The following is a 27,828-nucleotide window of genomic DNA, read 5'->3' as shown; positions in this document are numbered from 1 at the left end:
CTAATTTAACTCGGACTAAAGCCAACGTTTATGAATCACAGATGTTAACAGCGCTAATCCATCTGTGTTTTGCTCAGTTTTGAAGAGATTACACGATGGGTGCTTTTGTTACTGATACAAGAGTAGGTGAATGACAGAGACATAACACAAACAAACATTGCAAAATCCCTGTGCCATCATCAAACTTCAACACTGGTGGTCTTTTTGGTTGTTAATCTGATTTATGGGTGTTTTTTGGTAAGGAAGCATATCATCGCTGCCAAGAGATGAGCAAGGAAATATGACGCTGTGAGAAATATGTGGCAACAGTTCCCTTTTCTTTTTTTTAGCCCATGGCAGATGAAGTAGAGATACAATGCTGTTTGGTTTCAACACATGCCAAGAGGAGGTCTAAAATATGGGGAGTGGAAGATAATTAAACTTCAACAAAAACCACAGAGCAATCCTGCGGGCAATAAAATATTTTCTCATCCCTCCCCCATCGATCCCTGTGACCAAAACTCAATGCTGCAGAAGTTTTCTTCTGCAATTGAGTTTCTCTGAACATGCAAACTTATTGAAAAGGAATTCTGACGGTGGCTTTCGCCCAGATTGGCTTTGAGAAACTTTGAGATGATGCTAAAAAATATTGCATACAAAAGTCGAGGGGGTTGGACCAAAGATTATACCCTTAGAATGGAACCAGTGGTCTATCTATGCATGTTTAATGCTGTTGTAGCAAAACAAGTATGTTATCCATTTTCCATGCATTTGCCTTACTGTCAAACTATTCCATGGACTGTCCAAACCAGATAACCCACAGAATGGTATGTATACAGGTTGCTGTTTGAAGCACTTTCATGTCACAAGTGTGTTAAGTTTTCTGAGAAACAAGGTTCTCACACACAAATATGCCTGAGTGCTTTGTTTGGTGAGAAGAGAGAAAGCAAGTGAGGTCATAATAAACTCAATCGAGCAAAATTTCTACATGAAAATTATCAATACATTTCAATAGGTCTTTGGTGTCATAACTAGGTGTAAAGTGGTAAACAATAAAAATCATCACTTCTGTGTAAATCTGAGTTTGTGTTCTAACCATCCACGACTACAATTAGTGACGAGCGACACAACATTTTAGCCACGTACACAATCAATAGTTTTTGTTTGAAAGCGCAATGATTTTTCTACGTTTACACCTCTCATCCACAATGGAATTGCCTTTTTCCGGCATTGAAAACAGAGAGTTCGGAATTGACAATTTGAAAAACGATAACTGAGTTCTGCTGTGCTGGGTAGCTCCACCCACAGTGAACTCATTGGCCCAAAATCCTGCTCCACAAAAATGTATTTTAAACTTAAAATATGTTCTTATTGGCTTTGATTGTGTCATGTTGCATATCATTTCCACTTTCTATGTGGACAGATAAAACTATTTGTCACTGGAAACTTGTCATGTTGTGCCTGATTAGGACAGGGTGTTGAGTGAAATTCTTATTCTAATGTATTATGTATAATGAATAAAAAGTATTCTAATTATACAAAAATATTATGATGACATTAAAAGTATAGTTAAAAAACTAAATTTCTATATATTAAATGTATTTCAAATTAACCTTTATTATTAAAGGTTTCTAACATTATCATGAACTTCTTACCAGCGATGTGGCCAGACAATGTGGAGTGGCCGAAGTTTCCCTTTCTCATCTTCAACCGAACTGGACAATGGCAGATTCTGTGACGACTCTTGACATGGTGTGACACTCACAGGCTCCAGGCACTGCTGCAGTCCTGCCACATTTACTTTCTCCTCAGATTCAGGTGGCTCAGACTTAGAGTCCAATGTGAGCTCTGAAAGACTGCTGGGGTTCATTAAAAGGTCACTGGTTAAACACAATTCATTATTTTCTGTCACTTTTGACAGTATTTACCTCCTGGAATTGATTTTCCTGCCATTGTTCCTTTTTTTTTTGTGCATATTTTCTAAACTTATAAAAAATAGAAAGTTTATTTATGTCCAATACATCAATTAAATAATTTAACCGAAATAAATGTTCAGTCTGAACATTAAAACATTATAAATTCTCTACAGTCAACTGTCACAGTAGATTTCACATTTAGTGTTAAAATATCATGAAATGTATCAAATGTGAGATAAATAATAATTAACTACAGAGGCATTTTTGCTACCACATTTTAAATAACTGGTGTGTATTGTTTGTCACTTTTAGTGGCATTTCTGTCCTGAACCCTGGTTAATTTCTGACCCTGCCTTGACATCATGTATTTGTTACAAAGCACTGAGGCTCAAGCAATTGTTTGTAAGACCTGTTATGTATTTGACACATGTTTATCAGTCCTGAGCTTTGTAATGTGTTAATTATCTTCAGTGCAGTATCTTCGGTGTGTTACCTCGGAGCTGATGTGTGAACGTGGCTTTGAGCAGCTGGAGCATGGATATCCCACTGCACTGAATGCCTAAGATGCTTGTGTGCAGGCAGGAATCTGAGGACGAAAGGTATGGAGAAAGCCATAACACTAAATACAAGATATATAATTATCTTATATAAGAAATACCATGGAAAAACTATTTTAAAAACAAGAAAGAAAGACTGTTAAAAACACTATGGGGAAAAACAGCTTGTAAACTTGGATTCCACATTCCTAACTGCCCCCCTTCAAAGATGTTTTAAGCTTTATTGATATTTATAATGAAAAACGGCACAAGGAGCTAATAATTCATATGCTACACCAGTCAGAACATTACATGTTTGAGCAAAATAAACAAAAAAGGTAACTAAAACCATATTTACAAAAAAAAATAAAAAGGGTCTCATGTGGCATTTCTCTTTCCCTGGCCTTAAAATATGTAGAGCAAACAGCCAGAGTGATGTATTCTGCAACAACGACGATTATTACAAGTTAAAGAAGTTAAAACAAGTCACATTTTCATAACTCCCTGCCAAAAGCAATTCATAAAACACTGAAAGCACTTTCTCCATTCTCTGCGACTGCACAGCCTATGTGCTGCCTCCACGGCACCGCAAGTCCTAATTGTAGGTTGTGCGATGGACGCGGACCAATTAGCTGTTTGAGAGCGAGATTCCCCTATGCTTACTGACGTGCTATTATTTTTTGCAGTGGAGCAGAACTGAAGGCATCGCTAAAATCCAAAAAGAAACAACCTTTTACTGCCTTGAATGAGCATAACAGAATGACAGATAAACAGTACTATGTTTAGTACTGTCTGCATTAGCACAAAAATAAGTACAAAATATGTCAAAAAAGGTACAGGAATGGTTAAAGATGTATAATTGTTATTATAATTAATGATGCAACTTTGATGTGGTACATATCCCAAGATTAGAAGAGTAGAACACAAACAGCAGAGACTAGTAGGCTGCTGATACAAGCTTCCATTACAGTAAGTTCTTTTGCAGGTTTTCTTAATTTATTTATGGTGTTTTCCTTTAAACCAATTACTTTAACATTGCCATTCTGCAACAAAGCACACTGGGGAAAAGAACAAATTTAGTATTAGCCCTCATTATTTAAAATCTACAGTGCTTTAACTGTTGTAAGACTTGACAAGATAAACAAGAATCATCAATCAAAATAATGAAGCAGAACAGACCATTAAATTGTCTAAATAAGGCACATGTCCTAAGTGGCACTTATATGTGTATTTCAGTGAGCCACATTCTCTGTGGTGGAGGGAAGCAACACAACATGGTGGACTACTAACCGATTTAGCATGATTTCCCACAATATGTTTGCTATATACGTGGATCCTTCCAAGTGCTGGAGAACTCACCGACTTCAAAACAAAGGGAGCTGTAAAGGCAGTCTTGTGTAGAGAGTTTCTCTTGCAGCAACATACAGATGGCTGCCTTGACTCAGTTGGGGGTGTACTTCTAACGGCCATTTTTCACAAGTTAGTTGTGTACCATTTGTAAATGGTTATACAAGGAGAGAAAACAGTGCTCCATTTCCTTGTATTCATTAATATTTAGGTAAACTAATGTATTCCCTTAAGTAATGTTAACCTTTGCATGTTCACTTGTTAAATATAACTTCATTTTATTGTTATTTTTATTGTTATATTTTATGAACATTAAATTTAAAGCATTGGCATTTCTATCACAAACCCCTATCACCCCTATCTCTATCACAAACCCGTAGTGGTTCATGAACCTCATTTGGGAAATCCTGATCTAGATAAAACCAGTTGGGGAAGAATTAGTCAGATAAGATAGGTAAACTGAGGTCTCAACAAAAGAACCTTCAAAGAAAGCTGATAAAACCACAGAATAAATGTCCACAGATCCTACAGCACACTCTTTTGAAGTCGCTGTTCCAGACGCATGCTCTAATCCCACATCCATCTCTGTAAATATGCATTTAGAAGCGATCAATGCTCATCCAAATATGAAACATCGTGTGCCATCATCATCATTCTCCAAACATCCCCAAGACAGACAGAGTATCAATGAGAGCAGTCACTCAACAGTTCACCTCCATTAAATTATTCATTGATAAAAGTGCCAGGGAAGAGTTTTGCAATGGATGAATTAACTAACAGATGTGGACAGGGGAGCAAGGCTACATAAAGCTGCACTAAGGAGATGACAAGAAGGTAGTTGCGGCAAGGTATGAGCGATGGAGATGCCTTACAAGCTGGGAGGAAAATTTCATTTCAAGGGCCATTTTGAAAATTACAACGAGGAGGTTTTGACTAGGCAATAAAAACACAGCCGTGTCCACTGGCAGGAGAGGGAGAATGCCACCAATTAGCTTATTTATAAATCAGATGCAATTCCAGTGATGACTTTTACCTTGCATTTGATTAAATGTGAAAGGATGGTTGGGGGAAAGAGGGAGAGAAAAAAATAAAAGTCAAAAATCATTTAATCTAATTTCCTTTATTGGCAATAATCACAAGCGGTCTCTTTTTCCCAGGCTAATGAAAAATTCAATTTATCTAGAGGTTGGACCATGCAAAAGCTCAGAAGTGGAAAGAGCTACTATGTGCAAGCTGTGCTGAGTTTCTCCAGCAAACCTGCAGTTTGGGCAGTTCTTCTGAAGCTCAGGGCAGCTTAGCGCTCTCTGACCACTGAGTAAAAGGGACCGATCACGCAAAGGTTTAATGCAGCCAAGTGTGTTGTTTTGAAAGCACCGTCGCTAGCATTAGTCTCATCAGTGTGTGTCTGTAGGGTGTCCTGACAGAGGTCTGGCTTGATGGACACAGGAGTCCTGAAGAGAGCCTCTGATATGTGGAAGGAGAAGGTCATTACTGCACATTAACATCTACATTCATCATTACCAACTGACCTCATAGTCAAATGCCTCAAATGCCAAAGCTCCTGCCCCAGCCATAGCACATAGCCTGGACTTTAGTCTACTCTACGTGACATTGAGATAAAATATGATACCTCTGGGGGTGGCAGGGGAGGATTTTGAATTGTACACTGACACGGGGTATGGCTAAAGTAGGTCACAGGAGGTAACCAAACTGAGGAGGTTTTAACAGCATCAACCCATTTCCACTTAATACAGATGATGGATATGAACGTAACGGGTTGTGGAACACGTAAGCGATGACAGACTTTCCGCATTATGTAATGTGCATATGGCTAACCAAATCTGACATGGAATGGGCAGATTTTGACACAACTGCATAAGCCATGACATCTGTCATGTGAAGCAGGCACATAACAGCCTGACATCTTCAAACAAAACCTCAACATTTCTGTCCCCTACAAGTACCAAGCACTTTGTCACATCTAACAATGTTTTCAGAGATGTAGAGGAATGTTAAAACTGACAGTGGAACTGTAATGTTGTTTTGGAATAAAGATAACTGTTACTTTCCCAAGTTTCTTATATGGAAGATACCAGAGAGAGCTTAGTTTAAACTGAACATTAAAAAGTTATAGCACTTCGTGTAAATGTGGTATTTTCAGGGAGATTACTAAAGGTGCAGTTGTTTCAATTACACACTGCACATTCATATGCTATGATGTCATGCTCCTTAGACTGACCACACTTTGGATGCATGTTGTCTCCTTTTTGTTAATATTGCCGATGATGAGGCTGAACAGGTGTTAGCATAATATAAAACTTCATGTGGAAACTTCAGTCAGTCTCAAACACAACTCTTCTAAGGGTTGGGCAAACTTTTTTGACTAAGAATAGCCTCTTGTTCAATTCATCAGCTGGAATCTGAATTGAATTGACCACGCCCTACAGGATGTTGAATTGGAATGACAGGAAGTGGAATTTACTGAATTGCAATTGATAGAAATTCAACACAGTCACACAACAGAGGAACTGCATTTGTCCAACAACAGTTTTGTGATAAAACATAATTATTTATAATTAAATAATACATTTTGACTAATTATGGCTATTTATTCCCTGATATGTCGAACACATTTTTTTTCAACTGATTAGACATTTTTCTAAACTAAATACAATACTGTCAAAACAATTAAAACAGACCATCAGAATTTAATATTGCCATACAGCTTTACAACTTGAAATTGAAATGCATAATTAAAAGCTACCTTACAAGATCTATATGAACTGTATTCCATTGTAATTCTACTTCGTTAAATTCAAATTCGAATTGCAATTGTGTATTCCATTTGCTACCTCAATTTAAATTTGGAAATTTAATTGAAAAGCAAAAGGCATTCCCAGTTCTGAATGGCACAACCCTGGCTCTCCTTGAGTAACTTGTACAGAACTCAAATGCATAATCTTTATCTTTCCAGACAATATGTGGACAATGTATGCATGGTAATGCATCTTAACTTGGTTCAATATTCCCCCTTAACGAGAGCAAACAATAAAAGAACACACATTTTTGCTCTTGTATTGTAAATACCAGCTAGTCCTGATTGCATCATAGCAAAACCAATGGCCACGAGCCAGTTGCTTGGGACAAATCTCTGAAGCCAGGGGCTTTATCCTTGATTCATTCCTATTTATCATGGATCGCTCCTAGCACTTGAAAGTGCCATATGGACTCAATTGTGGTTCGCTCCTGGCACATGTGATCTGAAGATCAGACGCATGCCATACCTTTGGGTTTTACCATTGGATTATTTTCACAGGACACATACTGAGGAGTCCTCGTGCCACAAGGATGGAGATCCCTTTTCATGATGTCCTCAGAGCATGAGGTGGTGGAATCCAATGTCAAAGAAACAAATGAGAAAAGGTGCCCACCAGATGTTTCACCGACAAGATTAAGCGCTTGGTGGATTGATTAAGAAAGCCCATCTCCTCATCACTCCATCCTGTCCACATTAAGGCTTAAGAGCAATCAAAAAAGAGAGTGCTACTGGATGAGTAGCAAGGCGAATGAGGATTTGGAGTGAGGGTGCCAACTGATGTTTCTGACCGCTGGTTACCACCAAGTCTGAGGGCGTATGGTGTTATCAACACTGTAAAAAAAAAAATCCTGTTAAATTTACGTTAAAAAATAAATGGCAGCAGTGATTGCCAGAAATGCACCATAAAAAAATACGGTAACCACGTTTCAGGCTTTACGGGATGTAATTTTGATGCCTGTATATTTTACGGTGCATTACCATGGTTTATATTATCAAATAATAAACTTGATATATTAATCTTCTGGAACTGTAAAAATCTGCTTTTCACTTTATAATCACCGTAGTAATTACAAAAGGGCACATGATGACATGAAGTTCATCAATAGTGGCCCTTCCTGGAGCAATGACCAATAAACATGTAGAGACAGTGCACAGTGTGACTCACACAAACACCATCAGGGTAACACAAGTGAAATTAAAACAATATAATAAACATTAACTAAACTACATCAAATATAACACAGAACACCCCATTGCACATATTGATATTACATATTGAACTGATATTAAAAATAAGAAGAAACATAACTGGGGCCTGGGTAGCTCAGCGAGTATTGACGCTGACTACCACCCCTGGAGTCATGAGTTCAAATCCAGCCATGTCTCCTAAGCAACCAAATTGGCCCGGTTGCTAGGGAGGGTAGAGTCACAAAGGGTAACCTCCTCGTGGTCGCGATTAGGGGTTCTCACTCTCAATGGGGTGCGTGGTAAGTTGTGAGGGATCGCGCATGAGCCTCCACGTGCTGTGAGTCTCTGCGGTGCCATGCACAGTGAGCCACATGATAAGATGCGCGGATTGACTGTCTCAGAAGTGGAGGCAACTGAGACTTGTGCTCTGCCACCCGGACTGAGGTGAGTAACCGTGTCACCACGAGGACTTATTAAGTAGTGGGAATTGGGCATTCCAAATTGGGAGAAAAAGGGGATAAAAAAAGCACAAAAAAAAAAGCAGAAGAAACATAACTATTCCCATAAAATATAATGAAATGAACTGGGTCACACAGGAAATTCTGGGAACGCCTGTTTATTGTTTTTTACCATAATTTTAACAATAATTTACCGTAAAAAATGTACTCTCTTGTTAAACATAACATCCATTTTTACTGTTAGTTATACAGAAATTCTTACTTAGAATATCATATATATATATATATATATATATATATATATACACACATACACAAAATTTTACTGTAAAACTACATGTATTGTCTTTTTAAATATATTTACAATTTTTACCATACATTTTAAGGTAACCCCATTAATCAATTAAAGTTTTTTACTGTAGCATTTTACAGTCTTTTACCGTTAAAATTACGAACAATTTTTACAGTGAAAAGTTTCAGAGATCTGAGTAAGTACTGAATGCAATATTTAAACATTAGCAGATCTATCACCTGTTATAGGGCTGTGTTGATACAATCAATAATCTACATATTGTGGTACTTTTATGACATTATTGTTTCGTACTCATAATTTAGATCCCTGTATCGATTGTCCAACAGTTCAATAATGAAGCAGCAGGTTGTCTAAATAAACTCTGAGATCAGCATTTCTCAATGTGGTCAGAGACAATGCTATGAGGTGTGATTAAGAGGTTACAGTGCATCCGGAAAGTATTCACAGAGCTTTACTTTTTCCACATTTTGTTATGTTACAGCCTTTCCCCAAAATAGATTAAATTCATTATTTTCCTCAAAATTCTACAAACAATACCCCATAATGACAATGTGAAAGAAGTTTGTTTGAAATCTTTGCAATTTTATTAAAAATAAAAAACGAAAAAAATAAAAAATAAATAAATATCACATGTACATAAGTATTCACAGCCTTTGCTCAACACTTTGTTGAAGCACCTTTGGCACCAATTACAGCCTCAAGTCTTTTTGAGTATGATGCTACAAGCTTGGCACACCTATTTTTGGGCAGTTTCTCCCATTCTTCTTTGCAGGACCTCTCAAGCTCCATCAGGTTGGATGGGGAGCGTCGGTGCACAGCCATTTTCAGATCTCTCCAGAGGTGTTCAATCGGGTTCAAGTCTGGCTGGGCCACTCAAGGACATTCACAGAGTTGTCCTGTAGCCACTCCTTTGTTATCTTGGCTGTGTGCTTAGGGTTGTTGTCCTGTTGGAAGATGAACCTTCGCCCCAGTCTGTGGTCCAGAGCGCTCTGGAGCAGGTTTTCATCAAGGATGTCTCTGTACATTGCTGCATTCATCTTTCCCTCGATCCTGACTAGTCTCCCAGTTCCTGCCGCTGAAAAACATTGGCCAGGTGATGAGCGGTGCCTGGTTTCCTCCAGACATGACGCTTGACATTCAGGCCAAAGAGTTCAATCTTTGTTTCATCAGACCAGAGAATTTTGTTTCTTATGGTCTGAGAGTCCTTCAGGTGCCTTTTGGCAAACTCCAGGCAGGCTGTCATGTACCTTTTACTGCGGAGTGGCTTTCGTGTGGCCACTCTACCATACAGGCCTGATTGGTGGAGTGCTGCAGAGATGGTTGTTCATCTGGAAGTTTCTCCTCTCTCCACAGAGAAATGCTGGAGCTCTGTCAGAGTGACCATCGGGTTCTTGGTCACCTCCCTGACTAAGGCCCTTCTCCCCCGATTGCTCAGTTTGGCCGGGCGGCCATCTCTAGGAAGAGTCCTGGAGGTTCCAAACTTCTTCCATTTACAGATGCTGGAGGCCACTGTGCTCATTGGGACCTTCAATGCTGCAGAAATTTTTCTGTACCCTTCCCAAGATCTGTGCCTCGTCACAATCCTGTCTCGGAGGTCTACAGACAATTCCTTGGACTTCATGGCTTGGTTTGTGCTCTGACATACACTGTTAACTGTGGGACCTTATATAGACAGGTGTGTGCCTTTCCAAATCATGTCCAATCAATTGAATTTACCACAGGTGGACTCCAATCAAGTTGTAGAAACATCTCAAGGATGATCAGTGGAAACAGGATGCACCTGAGCTCAATTTTGAGTGTCATGGCAAAGGCTGTGAATACTTATGTACATGTGATTTTTTTTTTTTCATTTTCTTTTTTTCTTTTTATAAATTTGCAAAGACTTCAAACAAACTTCTTCTTTCACATTGTCATTATGGGGTACTGTTTGTTGAATTTTGAGGAAAATAATGAATTTAATCAATTCTGGAACATAACAAAATGTGGGAAAAGTGAAGCGCTGTGAATACTTTCCGGATGCACTGTAAAACTGAAGCTGCAGATTCACTCTCTCGCAAACAAGCTAGGTCTCTCTTGCACATTTGCTGCAGCTCCAATCACAATCTAATTATGATATGTGATGCACCACGATGTATTGAATTGTGACATAAATATCATTGTGTATTTTACTGTGAGGTACTTGCCAGTACCCAGCCATAACAACTTTGATGCCAAAGCAGGACAAAAATCAAATTTTCCTACACACTGGAATGGTTTTCTCAACAGTCTAGGGATCAAATAAGTGAATGAACTCCAAAATGGTGTATCAATTCAATGTTTTACAAATGCAAAGTTCTACACATTTCTCTTTTTGCAACCAAAGGACCAATAACACACAATCTGTTCTTCTAGGAATGTTTAATTAAATAATGTAACCCACACAACTATGAAGCTGTGGCACTGGTTTATGTAACAAGGTAATCGGTGTCTTTGATGCAACTTTATTACTTTGATATGGGACCAAAGCACATCATTTCCACTGCCTCGTTCCCTTTGAACCGTCCTGAGACAATCTCTACAGCAGGATATCCTGCCATCTGCTTTAGTAACAGAATCGCTCCGCCAGTCAGTCATTGGCGGCAGACCGCCGTACAGAGAGTCACATCCATGCCTTTGAACTGCTTTTTAAAAAGCAGCCAAATACCCTCTTTTCCCCACCAACTTTGAAAAGTAGCTTCAGTTATCTGTGCTGAGTTAAATGGGCTAATGAAAACCTGTCCCTCCTGACAATGAAAGTCCAACGAGAGATTCCTGCGATGCATTTTCTCCTCGATGAGCTTGATAGCACTGTGGTCCCCGTCATAGGAGCAACTGTCATTGTTTTAGATCACAGCATTGGGATCAATGCAGTGCTGGCCATCAATCTCAGCGCTCCAACTGAATGTGTGAGACTTACTGCAAACATCTGATGCCAGTTAAGTCCTATGGAAACCAAATTCACTCTTCTGCCAGAGAAAAGAACAATGGAAATCGAAGCAACATTACACTGGAGTCTTCCAGGATATTCTTTTTGATGTGGCGGCTCCTTAGGGCTGAAACTCTTAAAAGGACACCTGACTGTCATGTGACTCTATGCAAACAGGCTCAGATGGCCTGTTGTGTTTTAATACAAAGACTGGCCTTTAATAGGGGCCACCAGCGTTGTGGATTTCAGTGATTGATGATGTGGTATGGCCTCACTCTGCTGGGCTCCTGCTCGTGAGGGTCAATCACGATTGAATTACCGCTATATGCAAAAAGCCAATTAATAAGTGAGGTCTGATGAAGTTGATCCAAAGGACACTGTGGGAGAATAGAATAGCCTTTAAAAGGGGGATTTCTTTGGATTGCGCTGCATTCAATGATATATTATAAAATATGTTTTGATTCTGAGGTTACTTTTACCTTGTTTATTTCTCCCTCTCTCTCCACTAAATGGTGATTGTGACAGAGGGCTAACCCTACGTTTCATTGACTTTAAGGAGAATTTTCTTATAGTAACCCTTCTGGGCAGTCCTCTAGCACCTATACTTTTATAATACCTTTCTTGACATTATTTTTTGCCATTTATCTGTCTTTCTATGGTAAAAAGAGCAAAGTGGATTTGCAACAGCATCTATACTACTGTGCAAAGTGCAGTAACTACATATATTTATCTGAACTGGGGTATGGCCTATGATTCAGTCTCTGATCTGATCTGTCTTGTGACAAATGTGTTTAGCTCAGCTATGCTGAGATAATAGAATACAAACTGCAGTAACTACTAAATCCACCACAAAATCCAGAAAGCTCAGTTTAAGTGTTACTGCATTTTGATTTTGCAAGGCAGTAAAGTGACAATATGGGTGATCTCTGCAGCCATATTTTCATAATGACTAAATTTTTAAAGTCCACTTTGCTTTTGCTACAACATTTATAAACCATAGTGTAAAAAAATAAACAGAAAGAGAACAAAAGAATGAAGCAAATAAGGATTGCGCATCATTCAAACATAGGACAAACAAGTCCACCTGCGAGACATTTCATTTCAAACACACTGTTTCTTCCCTGTTTGTCTCTGGGAAAATTATTAAATTCTTAAAAGGCTTGGACAAAGTTGGTTGATGGGAAAAGAACCCAGGGCATGTTGACGGATGGCCGGCCATGCATATAATCGTTTCCTTACACTCTGTGAGTTTGCTTTGGAAGGGGCGAATTACCATCTGAAAATGAGCTGAGAAACACTGTAGGCGAGAGTCCTGCGTCATCAGTGTCAGCTTACTTACAGCGTCTGTTACCCATGATATCGACACACACACACAAACACACACATTAGCGTGGACCAACATTACTAATATCATCTTAACCCACATTTTACAAACAGGAAAAATTTGTCATCCAACCAAACATAGGGGCACACCCATCCACATTCATACAAACTAAACACACACCAAACATTACACACACAGACAGTGGTATCTGGCACCAAGACGTTAGCAGCAGATCCTTTAAGTCCTGTAAACTGCTAGGTAGGCCTCCATGGATCGGACTTGTTGGTCCAGAAAATCCCACTGATGCTCAGTTGGATTGCAAAACTTACGTGTCGAGTGTCTTTAAAGGAAACACCCGGTGTTACATCTTTAATGCAGTTATATTTAATGCATTATAGCTTTATTAAACTTCAAATAATTCAGAAGCAGATCATGTAAATAACTCCAAACTCCAAAACTGGCCTTTCTCTGTGCTGTCAGCACCTCTTCTATGAGTTGCGCGAATGTCCCGATCTAAGTGGGAGAGATTAAAACTGCACCCAGCTGAGGCACACACTGTCACGGGGACGCTCGTCCCTTAGGCGCGCTTGCTGCAGCTAGATTATAACGTGATGGCTCGCAAATTATTGAATCATAATATATGTATGCGGCAGGGTGGAGGGCGGGGCCAGGTCGTGATTCTGCACACCCGGCCCCTAATCAGGCTGATCAAGCCCGAGAGGGATAAAGGCGACCGGAGACGGCAGTGCGACAGAGAGAGAGAGTTATGGGCAGCTGCCTGACACCTGTGTGTATTTTTCTTTTGGTTCAGTTTCTCATTAAAATATTATTTATATCGTCAAGCCGGTTCACGCCGCCTCCTTTGCATTGAACTGTGTTACAATGTGTCACTGAAAACTGGCAATACGCAGCTTTATTAATAAGAGAGAGTTTGTTTTTTTGTGAGTTAAAGATGAATTGAAGTAAACAGAAAGGTGAGAGAGGGTAGTCTTCACCCCATTATACACTGCAACAAAATAAGTTTTTGATTTGGTTTTTTTTCCCAATATAAATATCTAAAACGCCTTTAAAACAACATCAATTTTCTTTAGCAGCTACACTGCAGAACAAAAAAAAAATATCTGATAATGTTGAATATACTATTAAAAATACAAATATTTAAAAATATCTAAAAATCCTTTAAAAAAAAAAAAGATGCATTCACCTGAGAAGCACCATATAAGATATTTAGACTTGCTTTTAGAGAATAGATCTTGAATATAAGTATATGTTGTCTTTACTGCACTCGCAGAAGTATAACCAAGTGAAAAAATACACTTATATACAAAATACACTTGTATCTTATATGTTGCTTCTCTAGTAAATATATCTTGTTTTAAGGATTTTTAGACCATTTTAAATGGAAAACAAGACAAAAACACTTGATAACAATAGGATTTTCTTGCTGTGAATTTCTTTACTGAATTATACTTAATAAAAAGTATAATGTTTGTATAATGACTTATTCATAAAAAGGTCTTAAGTGTTACCGACTAATTTTACTACCAACCTCTTATATGTCTGATTCAGCGGTGATTTATACATCATATACTATCATTCTAAAGACAAAGGCTGCGTTACAGTTAAGGGGGATGTGAAACGGTATGCACTACATGCTTACAGTCTCTCTAATCTTTAAACCAGCGCACATAAGCCAGCCAAAGAATGCCTTGAATCAAAAGAATTAACAATATTGTTCCACTCGTTTCGGGTCCTGCTTGCTGTTCATTAGGACTCTAATAAGAACCAGGCCCCTCTGTGGAGTCACTTCTAGATGACTTATTCTTGACATTGCTTTGGAACGTGGCGATGAAAAAAGCACCACCCATGTTTGCTGATCCAAGACGACAGTTCGAGAGGCAAATTCTGAAGCCAATCTATACGGCACAAGCTCAGTGAGGTTTTAAAGCTGTGGGTGGAAAAGAGTGTGTGCAGAGACCCCAAATAAAATTACAAATAAATGTAGGGATCAGACAGTGAAACCACAAGGACATCAAGCAGAACTCAAATGGAGTGGACTGGAATTTAAATGTTTGGTTTTAGTTGGTTTGTCCTCTAATTAATCAATATTTAAAGCAAGTTTCTTTTTCTTTCTTTCTGAAAAAATACATACATAAAGCAACAAAGCCTGCACTTTATGTCATGATGATTAACAGAATAAAAGAGCAGAAAGACAAAATCACCAGTTTGGTTTGTCCTCTAATCAATATTAAAGGCAAGATTTTTTTTTTTTTTTTTTTTTAAGAAAATATGCAATTTATGTCATCATTAGTAAGAGCAAACAGCAACGGAGTAAAAGCCAGCAAAAGCATGACATATACAATGGACACCACGTGAACCTTAGATCACTGTAGCTACAGCTGGTAGCTCCAGCATATAAGGAAAAAGGAAAACAAATGTTATCATAAACAACTTTTAATGTTAAAAATGTAATAGTAAATATTTAAATGAACATTAAGCAAGATTAATAAGTGTTGTCATAGTACAGTTCATTGTTAGTGCATGTTAACTAATACAGTTAACTAATGTTATCAAATACAACCTCACTGTAAAGTGTTACCTAGCGGTTTTTAATAACCTGTCCAATAAAACTATAACTCTATTTGGTTTTCCGTTTGATTTGCTGACGCTCACGGCAGATGCAATCCCCTGAGTGAAATTCCTCACTGATTTTATAATCTGAAAGGTCTGATGAAGCTCTACTACTTCATCATTAACACAACCACACAACAATGAAAAACAAATGTTTACACCATCTGGGTCATTCCTGTTATGCAGTACCTTTTGAGTTCTGCAACATAAAAAAAATACAAAATAATGATATACTTGTGTTGTAATCTAAGGAAGTATTTTTATTAAAGGGTGTACTGGATTTCAGAAATAAGCACTAGTCAAGCTCAGGCACATACACTTTAGTAATTATAACCTGATTATTTACACAATGGCAAGAAAATTTACAGGATGGCTCAGTGAGGGATTGAGAGGGAAGAGGGTGTCAATTAGAAGATAATATTGATATATATTTTTTAAAGTTAATAACATCATACCAATTTCTGTAATTCTATCCAACAGGATGGGGTGTTTAGAGTGAGAAAAAAAACAACCAATACATCCAACACACAACATCACAGAATCCATTAAATCCATTGCTAATTCTTGACATCTGAGCTATTGTTTCCAACCAAAAAAAAAAAAGGCACTTCCTATACGGTGGTGTCATTAATGAACTGAATTCAAAAGACTAAAAGGATGGAAGTGAAACAAATGAAATTATTACTTAAAACAATATTCCCAAGAGATAGATAGATAGATAGATATATATACATATTATTTTTTTATATATATATATGCATATATATATATATATATATATATATATATATATATATATATATATATATATATATATATATATATATATATGTATATATGAGAAAAGAACAAAAAATGAAGAAACATTTTTCTCCCCAATTTGGAATGCCCAATTCCCAATGCGCTCTAAGTCCTCGTAGTGGCGTAGTGACTCGCCTCAATCCGGGTGGCGGAGGACGAATCTCAGTTGCCTCCGCATCCGAAACTGTCAATCCGCGCATCTTATCACGTGGCTTGTTGAGCGCATTACTGCGGAGACATAGCGCGTGTGGAGGCTTCACGCTATTCTCCACGGCATCCACGCACAACTCACTATGCGCCCCACCAAGAGCAAACCACATTATCACGACCACGAGGAGGTTACCCTATGTGATTCTACCCTCCCTAGCAACCGGGCCAATTTGGTTGCTTAGGAGACCTGGCTGGAGTCACTCAGCACACCCTGGATTCGAACTCGCAGCTCCAGGGGTGGTAGTCAGTGTCAGTACTCGCTGAGCTACCCAGGCCCCCACCACCTGGAATATTTCAAAATAAATTTACTTTTTTAAAATTAGAAGTGGAATTAAGAGAGGGATTATTTAAAAACTCACCCCTATGTTCACTTTTCTAATATTGTGATAAAGAATAACATATTTTTATATAAAATCAACATGTTTCAAATAAAATGTATCACATTTTACCCTATATATTAAGATATATATATATATATATATATATATATATATATATATATATATATATATATATATATATATATATATTAAGATATATGACGGGGACATTAAACTGCATAACATTAATGTTACTGCATAACATGAATGATTAGTCAAACAGACTATAACACTTGAAGAAATAGCTTCCTATCCCAATGTTGACTATTTGACTGTTGGGCATTTTGTGTATGTGCTTGTGTGTCTGAGCACACGCATGTAACAGCAGCCGGAGAGTGTCAAGTGATCCACACAGGATATTAAAGCTGTCTATTCTAATCACTTTCTTACACAACTTTGCCCATTCGCCATTAACCACGCTTGCATAAGCGATCAGCTTTTGGGGGTGGATTAAGAGTGAACTCGCTAGCACTTTTTTTTTTTTTTTAATCAGTGGAGCAGTGATCCCTAGAAGGCTGTGGTGAGGAATTAAAGGACAAACCTTGTGACATCGGGAAAGCAAATCGGGAAGTGGAGGACACGACACTTGGGCCTGATGATCTGGTCCAAATCTTTGGGTCGGTGGTCAGGCATGGTCTTCATAAATGTGGAGATGGAGGAGAGGAAGGACTCCATGTTGAACGAGGAGTTGAACACCACCACATTAGCAACCAAGCTGGAATCATAAGTAGACGCAGGAAAACATAGGTATTTCAGATGATGGAAATTATTTAAAAGAGTTAAACGAAAAACATGGCATCTTCTTGAAGGAGCCTCTTTTCAATTTAATTGCACAAAGCCACAAAATTCCACACTTATTACAATAATTCTTCTTAATTAAATTAATTCTTGAAAATGAATGTTATTAAACACAACATATGCTTTGAAAAGCAAACTTCATACATAAATGGAATGTCATCCTTGACAGACTGTCTAGAGTAACTAGTCACTTTACATATTTAATACATGCTGATTAGAATCTACAGAAACAAACACACGTTTTCAAATGGCACACTGATTAACCCCAGTTGCCAGAATCAATCACAGCATTGTGCTCAATTAGAAAGTGAATTAGAGGAGCTGAGCTCTTTTTTTGTGTCAATGTTCAGCCATGTTAATAAACTTGAGCAAGCAAAGGGCCTTTGAATTATTGACATGATACTCTGACAGACAACAATCACAATGCATTCCAATTAGAGCCCTTAAAACCCTTTCTTTCAAGCATCAAGATTGATTATGACATTAGGGTTTGAAACAGCCAGTTCTTAAGAAAAAGGGTACCATTATACAATCCCATAATTAACCAATCACATCATGCCAAGTAGCACGCGTGATAAACTATTCCGCCTCAGACACACTGTCTCTCTTGTGCATTAAAATGCACCCAGTTACAGAAATTGTAGTTAAGCTATACACTATACAACACGTTAATCTAGGAAGTTTTTCAGTGCAAAAACGTACACACCAACCACTCGCAATCCAGTTTAATCAGCGGTATAATGCACTGAAATAGCGCTGTGACACTGACTTTAATTCATGTTCATTCTTTTCAGTGCAAATATGCTTCCTTTCTACAGTTAAAGTCAGAAGTTTACATACACCTTAGCCAAATACATTTAAACTCGTTTTTTCCCAATTCCTGACATTTAATCATCGAAAACATTTCCTGTCTTAGGTCAGTTAGGATCACTATTTTAAGAATGTGAAATCTTTCCCCATTATTGTTCTTTCTTGCCCTGGAACCATTAGCAGCCACGATAAGAAAGGAGGATGATTTCCCAGGGGTGATGGCGGGAGGTGTGGCGCATAAGCTTCTGCTTTATGCAGATGATATTTTATTATTTGTCTCTGACCCTACTAGATCTATGCCTTGCCTCCACAGAATTATTAATTCCTTTTCTAAGTTCTCAGGATACAGAATTAATTGGTCTAAATCTGAAGCGTACTGCCCGATAACGGCTTTTCAGCCGGGCGCCTTCCAGTGTCCCAAACAGGGCATTAAATATTTGGGGATTTTATTTCCAGCAAATTTGTGTGATTCAGTTAAGAGTTCATTTTGACCCCTTAATAAAAAGGTTTCTGAGCGATGTGGACAGGCGGGCCTCATTACATTTATCGATGATTGGGAAGGTTAATGTTATTAAAATGAATCGTATTCCAAAATTCAACTACCTGCTACAGTCACTCCCTATAGATGTCCCCCTCTCTTATTTCAAGCAATCTGATAGCATTAGCATTTTATTATTATGCGTTCGGTCTCAGACATCTGGCTCATTGGTTGCTTCCACCTGAGAGAGCCCCTCCCTAGTTCTGTATTGAACAGGGCATTCTTGCACCTATTTCGCCATTGCAAAGTTAAGTTACACCCCGTTATCTCGCATTTACACTCGGTATGGACAAAAGTGTCCAGAGTGTTTAATTCTGACATTTTGTTTAAATATTGCCTCGAGCTTATGGCTTAACCCCAAATTATGTATTAATAACTTTTTGCTGGTCAGAATGGATTGTGAGGGGGTTACTACACTCTGTGACCTATATGAGAGTGGAGTGTTGAGATCCTTTGAAAATCTGGTTCAACCTTTTGGGATTCCCAGATCTCAGTTCTTTTGATATTTATAGCTGCGACACATGCTCTGTACTATTTTTGGGAGTAGCATACACCCCCCTAAAGCAGCAGATACTCTGGAAGTGGTGATTACTGCTTTTGGAAAAGGTCATGAGGCATCACTGTATTACTCCCTGTTAATTCAGAGTCTGGGGGACGGAACTCAAACCTCTCTCAAGAGATTATGGGACAAAGATTTAAACGTGGTATTGGAGGAGGGAGAGTGGGCTAGGATTCTAAAAAACAACAAGTCTGCATCTAGAGATGCAAGGGTGCGCCTTATGCAATTCAAGATTTTACATTGATTTTATTGCACCCCCTCTAGATTGTATAGGCTTGGTCTTAAAGACAAACCCACCTGCTGGCGATGCCAATCAGAGGATAGAAACATAACCCATGTCTTTTGGGGGGGGTGTTAAGATCCAGGAGTTTTGGTTGAAGGTTCAGAGTCTTGTATGTGATGTATTGGGCACTCGGCGTTCATTTTGCCCCAGACTCTGTATTTTGGGCGATGGGGCGGTCATCGACGTTGAGAATAGGCACATAAAGAGTTGGGTCCTAACTAGCATCATGATTGCCAAACAGGTTCTTTTAAGGGGTTGGAGGTCGGCTGGAGCACCCTCATTTCATGAGTGGTGCTCAGAGATGGGGAGGGTGGAGGCCTTTAAAGAAGGGTCATTCAGATGGCGAGGAAGATTGAATTAGTTTATAGAGAAATGGGGTGGATACCTGACATTACCTGATGTATAATTATTTATATATATATATATATATATATATATATATATATATATATATATATATATTATGTGTGTCTATAATCATGTGTATATACTTTTATGTGACCACAGGGATATTTGTTGGGGGTCAGGGTGGGGTTGGGGATTGGGAGGGGTAGTTGTGGGGTTTAAATGTTTGAATGATTCCATATATATACAATACCGGTCAAAAGTTTTGAAAACTTACTCATTCTTTATTATAATTTTTTTCTTCACATTTTAGAATAGTAAAGCCATCAAAACTATGGAATAACATAAATAGAACTATAGGAATTATGTTGTGACTAAACAAAATCCAAAAAATGAATAGTGTTATATTTTAGCATCTTCAAAGTAGTCACCCTTTGCCCTGAATTTGCAGACATGTACTTTTGACATTTTCTTAACCAACTTCTTGAGGTATCACCCTGGGATGCTTTTTAAACAGTATTGAAGGAGTTCCCATCTATGTTGGGCACTTTTTGGCTGCTTTTCTTTATTATTTGGTCCAAGTCATCACTTTCAAAAACGTTTTTTTTTGTTTTTTTTATTTTTTTTTATTACATTTTAGTTTTGTAATGAAATAAATTAATATGGTGGCAGAATTATATTTTTGTCTTCAAAACTAATTTCAAACATTTAAGAATAAGCCTTCAGATCAAATTATTTTTAAGATCATGAGAAACATTTCAGTCAAGTGTTTCAAAAGTTTTGACGGGTAGTGTATATACAGTACTGTGCAAAAGTTTTAGGCACTTGTGAAAAATGTTGCATAGTGAGGATGTCTTCAAAAATAATTACATAAATTGTTTTCATTTATCACTTAATGTCATACAAAGTCCAGTAAACATAAAAAAGCTAAATCAATATTCAGTGTGACCACCTTTGCCTTTAAAACAGCACCAATTCTCCTAGGTACACCTGGACACAGTTTTTCTTGGTTGTTGGCAGATAAGATGTACCAAGCTTCTTGGAGAATTCACCACAGTTCTTCTATCTATTTAGGCTGTCTCCATTGCTTCTGTCTCTTTATGTAATCCCAGACTGACTCGATGTTCAGTGGGGGACTTTGTGGGGGCCATGACATCTGTTGCAGGGCTCCCTGTTCTTCTATTCTAATCTTTTCTATTTGCAAAAGTAATGTTTGGTTTCTAACATTTATATTTCCTATTGACACACTAAAGCTGAAGATATAAATAACCATCTTAAGACAAATGCTTTTGTGAAACATCTTATGTGCCTAAGACTTTTGCAAAGTACTGTATATATGTTTTTTTTTTTTTTTTGCTCTTGTATATATGTTTTGTGGGAATCAATAAAACAATTTAATTACAACAACAACACAAAAGAATGTGAAATGTCAGAATAATAGTAGAGAGAATGATTTATTTCAGCTTTTATTTTTTTTTCATCATATTCCCAGTGGGTCAGAAGTTTACATACACTTTGTTAGTATTTGGTAGCATTGCCTTTAAATTGTTTAATTTGTGTCAAATGTTTTGGGTAGCCTTCCACAAGCTTCTCACATAGGACTTGTTTTACAGTGGATATACCCGTTTCCTCCAGCATCTTCACAAGGTCTTTTGCTGTTGTTCTGGGACTGATTTGCACTTTTCGCACCAAACTACATTCATCTCTAAGAGACAGAATTCGTCTCCTTCCTGAGTGGTTTGATGGCTGCGTGGTCCCATGGTGTTTATACTTGTGTACTATTGTTTGTACAGATGAAAAAGGTACCTTCAGGTGTTTGGAAACTGCTCCCAAGGATGAACCAGTCCCTAAAAAAATTCTGAGGTCTTGGCTGATTTCTTTTGATTTTCCTATAATGTCAAGCAAAGAGGCACTGAGTTTGAAGGTAGGCCTTAAAATACTTCCACAGGTACACCTCCAAATTTAGTACACCTCCTATCAGAAACTAATTGGCTAATTGTCTAAAGGCTTGACATCATTTTCTGGAATTTTCCAAGCTGCTTAAAGGCACAATTAACTTAGTGTATGTAAACTTCAGACCCACTGGAATTGTGATATAGTCCATTAAAAGTTAAACAATCTGTCTGTAAACAATTGTTGGAAAAATTACTCGTGTCACTTTGATGTCCTAAACGACTTGCCAAAACTATAGTTTGCTGATATTAAATCAGTGGAGTGGTTAAAAAATTAGTTTTAATGACTTCAACTTAAGTGTATGTAAACTTCTGACTTCAACTGTATATATTATATTGGGTCTTATTTATAAAAGTTTGCCTGGATCAGTTAACATGCTATTATTGCCATCAGAAAGCAGATGTACACTGAACTTTATTTAAAAGTATGTTTGTGTATATTTTCTACTGATCATGGCAGCATTATTTCATCACATAATGACCAAATTATGGAGAAGAGCATTATACCTGGCCATATACTGTATAAAGACAAGTGGTACATTTGGTCGCACTTTCTGCCCTTAAAAGAGCTGATTCATGTGCTTGGACTGCAGTGGTGGAGCAATGCTGCACAGTCCCAGCAGAGTATGTCAGATTGTGGTAGTCTGTTGCATCCTACACAAACCTAGCACTCAGAACCTGCCAGCACGTTAGGGAATTGCACCATAAAAATTGTGTTTAGCACATATTTTTACCTAATAGCATAATTCCTTTAGTGAATCAGGTGCTAAAACAATACAGACATGGAAGATTCAAATAAATGGTGCTATCAAGCCATCGCAATTCATTCTTAGTAAATTCCCCCTCTATGTATGTTCTTGTTTCAGAGTTACTTTTGTAAGGTTGATAAGACTCTGCAGTTACCATGAGAGGATCTGGTTGTAGCCATACTGGAAGTCTCTCTCTTGACTCTTGCGTACTGGGTAAACCAGCTGGTTCTCATGGAAGTAGAGAACCTTCTTAAGACAGGCAAGATCGGGCCGCAGGGCTACAAGCTCAGCAAGATTGAGAACGGAGCTGGTGAACAAAACTCTGTGAGAAAGGGGAGTTAAAAGGAGGAGTCATTAGTATCATTAGTATGCTTTCTGCCATCCTGTGAGGCACTTACAATGGATGTGAAAGGGGGACAATTTTTTTTACGTTAAAATACTCACTGTTTCAAAACAAGACATAAAGGAAATGCATGGAAACATGATTTTAGTTTGATAAAATCACTTACTAACCTTTTCTGTGTACAGTTATAGCCAATTTTACAACTTATTACCATGACGATGTAATTTCAACAAACCCTAAAATGACTGTAAAAATGACAATTTAAACAACTTCACATCTCAAATAATACACAAGTTTTAACAAAAGCATTAATGCAAGTGCTTTTATAAAATTATAAGCTTCACATTTCTGTTTAAACCCTCCAACAATTGTCCACATTTACTTTCATCGTCCCCATTCACGCGCATCACTGTTACCTTATTTTTTATTTTTATTTTTTTAAAGAAAAGAAGGGACGAGTCGAAATACATTTCTGTGGTAATCAACATTATGCCACAAATGCTGTTGATTGATCTTAAGTTGTATTGAACCTGAAACATTCCTTTAATGAGAGACACAAGCATTTATATTGATAAATATAAAGCTCCTCAAATGTGTTTTTAGGAAGCCACTTGTTAGAAATCATGATGTGTATGCTTTTTGTTTTGGAAAAGTGATACAAAACTTCACCACTGCTAAAAATGACCCCACAGAAGCATTCTCAGCAAGCTAGCAGCCTGAAATTTGGATGTGTTCAACATCTTCTTTTACACAGACTCTCTAAAGTTTCATGAAACTGAGACATTCCTACACATTAGTAACCACATATATTGTGTAGTATCTGAAAATATTAGGCTTGGGATCGATGCCTTTTTCACGCATCGATAATCAGAAAATGTTCCCAATTTGTATCGATCAACAGTATATCTGCATTTTTATTTTTTCTGATATAAATAGGGCTAATCGTTGCACAATAGCTTTATTAGTCTATTCATAAATATTTCTCAACACAACTTTAGTAAAGTGTGAGTGGCAGGATAATTTAAAGGGGGTCACACACTGGATGCATCTTGCAGACGACATGACGCATTCTAAAACTCACCCACCTGTCGTGAAATGGAAAGCACACAAATTAGGCTTCTAATTTAAAATGTCTGCTATCAGGTTTATATATTGATGCCTCAAAAACGTATCGAGAAAATAATGTGCAGATCAATGATCAATGTATCAATATTTTATGACATTCCTAGAAAATATATATATAGACGGAGGCCAACAGCAGTTGCTTTTTCCTTTACAAATGCCTTTCCAGCAAGTTAAGGCCCAGGTATACTTTGGTTGACCGTGTTGCTTTTCTGAGGGTGTTTTCAATAACATAACATAAAAAGTTGACCGCTAAGGCCCACTAGGTGGGTTATGCAGTCAATACGCAGTAGGGCTGAAACGATTAGTCGACGTTATCGTCAACAATAAAAAAAAATGTCGACAAAAATGTTCATTGTCGAACAGTCGTTTGATCTCATTTAACGTAACATGAGATCACATTTAACTCTAATGAAGACGTGCAAGAGCAGCACTGCAGCTCGCACCTGAATGAGGAGAGGAAGAATTACACCGCTCACAGTCAAGATGCACTCTAAACTTTCCAAACATCTTCAGGTGATGTAGATCGCAAAGTATGAGGGAATTATATGTCCCGATCTAAGGGGGAGAGATTGAAACTGCACCTGGCTGATGCACACTCTGTTGCGGGGACGCTTATCCCTCGAGCACGCACGCTTAATGCAGCTAGATTATAACGTGATGGCTCGCGACTTATTGAATCATAATATATGTGTCACTGTGCATGTCTTATCGTGAAGAAAACTGGCAATACACAGCATTATTAATGAGAGAGAGTTTTTTTTTTTTTTTTTTTTTTTGTGAGTTAAAGATGGATTTAAGTGAACAGAAAGGTGAGAGAGGGTAGTCTTCATCCCATAAAACACCGCAACAAAATACACTTTTGATTTGTTTTTGTTTTGGCTTGTTTTCCAATATAAATATCTACAACTCCTTTAAAACAATGCACATTTTCTTAAGCAGCTACACTGCAGAAGAAAAACACTTTATCTGAGAATGTTGAATATAATATAAAAAAATATATAAAAATCCTTTAAAAAAAGATGCATTCACCTGAGAAGCAGCATATAAGACTTACTTTTAAAGAACAGATCTTGAATACAAGTATATTTTGTTTTTACTGCACACGCAGAAATATAACCAAGTGAAAAAAATACGCTTATATACAAAATACACTTATATTTAAGATACATTCTCTTAAAGCAAGTCTAAATATCTTATATGTTGCTTCTCAAGTAAATGTATCTTGTTTTAAGGATTTGTAGACAGTTTGTAATGGAAAACAAGACAAAAACACTTGATAACAATAGGATTTTTGGCAGTGAATTTCTTTACTGAATTAAACTTAATAAAAAGTATTTTTTTCCCCTTTAATCCAGTGAATGTCATTTGGAGGTATTTTTGTCCTCTTTATTGTTAGTAAGCACGTTTAATACAACCTTTTAAGTCGGGGCACAAGCTGAATAATCGGTTAAGAGCTAATGATTAATCATTACAATAATCACAGAATAGTTGAATAATCGTTCTAATAATTGTTAGATTAATCGCTTATCAAAATAATCGTTAGTTGCAGCTCTAGCACGCAGTTACCATGTTATGTGATTTTGGCATGCTGAAAGATTGGAATTGTTAATATTTTCCAGCCAAAACTTGTTGCTATGATACATATCAGAGTGCGAGCTGTTATTATACGCACTTTTAACCCATATTTATAAAGAAAAATTATTCAATTGCGTTAAACAGTTGTTGATATGTTGCTACTGTGTGTCTATGTGGGCTAAACATAAGCACAGTATTGGCCCTTAAGTTGTGGTTGGTCTTTACTAGGTAATGCAGTTTGGGTCCTGGGTGATTATACATTGAAAACACTGCAGTCAAGAAACTCACAATAAAATAGTTGTCCTTTTTCTGCTTTGAAATGTATATTAAAAGAAAATGCATTATAAATGCAGCTAAAGATATGCATGTGACGAAGGTCTCAGTTGACCTTTTACCTTAGATTATTTGAATCTAGGATTAAAAAAAAAGATTCTAGATCTGCAAAGGAAAATTAAAAAGAATTTCAAACACTAGAGAACACAGGAATCGTCACGCTAAGTAAACATTATTGAGGTTAATGAACACTCCTTGAAGATGTTATATACACAAGTAGGGGACCATTGAAGATTTTACCCTTGTATGTTCTAAGAGCCATGGAACAAGGGCTTTGAAGTTCAGTTCTGGTCTCCCTAAATGAACCCAGCTCCCTCTTCTAAGCCCCCACTGCCTGTCAGTCTAACCCTGCAGCCTGCTCACCAGTCTCTTTGATGTGGGGAGCCCGCGGCCTCACGACCGTGACTCCTTCGCTGTCAAAAGTGTCCCTTTTATGCTAATCTACAACCAGCTCCCCCTAACCAATTCCTAATCTTAACTCTACGAAAAACCAATCACACTGCTTTCAGATCAGCATGAAAGGGCAACTTCTACCGTCCCATGCCCCTGTAACTGTGTGGCAGGATTACGTCTCTGTTCCGCATCTCCATCAGGGAGCACGAGCACCGAACGGCACTCCCATCCCAAATCCTCACTTGCACACAACTTTGAAATCAAACCAGATGATGGGAGTAACTATTTTTAGGCTGGCTTTCCTGTCCCTGCTGGAAATTGTCAAGTGGAGTGCGTCCAATACTAATGAAACAGGAGGGCTTACTTTGGTTACCTTTGAAGTGGAGGTGAGGACAGACACTCAAGTCTGATGCATCTTTTTAGGTCAGTCCAGTTAATGTGGTTGAGTTTCGGGCCCACCAAAGCTTAAAAACTAAACCTGACTCATCGATCTTCATTAAAAGGTGTTGTGTTTTCCAAACTTTTTTTTGTAATCTTATGTACCCTTACAAGTCTCAACCACCACTTCTACAGAAACAAGAAATGTGATCTTTTTAACATGTGAAACTAGCGAACCTATCATTTTTGCAAATGTTAAAGGTTCATCCGAAAATGAAAATAGTTTTTGGGTGAACTAACCCTTTCTCCCTGGAACACATTCACTAGCTGGGAATCACTGGTGTAAGAGACATTATAAAAGGACATATGATATAACTTCCTATAATTCCAGAACCACTCCTCATCTCAAACTAATACACTCAGCATATATATCCTTCATCCAATTACCAAGGTACGTAGACAAACATCCTTCACGCCATTGTTGGATTCAATTTTACTGTGACATGAAAGTAACTATCACCTACTGACATTTTCCATCATAAACAATTAACCCTAACCAAGCCAGACATTTTGTCTCAGTGAGCAACCTGTAAGACAAGAGACAAAGTGGGTGGGCAATCTTCTTTCTGCCGAGTCAGGTTAGTAACTGCAAGCATTGCGCTTGGCACACTATAGCCTTAGTACCTTTTTCATTATTATTTCTGTTTCAAGCATGAGTGGAGTAAGAGATTAACCATTTTGCCCATCACTATTAAGATAGACAATAAACAAATATTTTCACAATGGTTGCCCGTCTCTTAAG

At 37.7% G+C, this 27,828-nt stretch overlaps 1 protein-coding gene across 8 annotated transcripts in view; it reads right to left on the bottom strand.

The window, feature by feature from the left end:
- Positions 1-27,828, bottom strand: part of LOC127448118 (glycosyltransferase-like domain-containing protein 1) — a 125,966-nt gene that overhangs the window by 76,831 nt on the left and 21,307 nt on the right. For 7 of the 8 annotated variants that reach the window (XM_051710425.1, XM_051710423.1, XM_051710429.1 and 4 more), the window contains 4 exons: positions 23,034-23,201; positions 17,387-17,560; positions 2,389-2,481; positions 1,635-1,838 (listed from right to left, as the gene is read on the bottom strand). In XM_051710425.1, coding sequence (XP_051566385.1) covers positions 1,635-1,838; positions 2,389-2,481; positions 17,387-17,560; positions 23,034-23,201 — 639 coding nt within the window. The remainder of the gene's footprint in view (positions 1-1,634; positions 1,839-2,388; positions 2,482-17,386; positions 17,561-23,033; positions 23,202-27,828) is intronic. The other variant, XM_051710424.1, reaches the window with a different exon arrangement.

Source organism: Myxocyprinus asiaticus, chromosome 11 (genome assembly GCF_019703515.2).
Source record: "Myxocyprinus asiaticus isolate MX2 ecotype Aquarium Trade chromosome 11, UBuf_Myxa_2, whole genome shotgun sequence".
Lineage (NCBI taxonomy): Eukaryota > Metazoa > Chordata > Actinopteri > Cypriniformes > Catostomidae > Myxocyprinus > Myxocyprinus asiaticus.
Note: the sequence above shows the minus strand (reverse complement) of the source record. Positions and strands in the feature narration are given on the sequence as shown.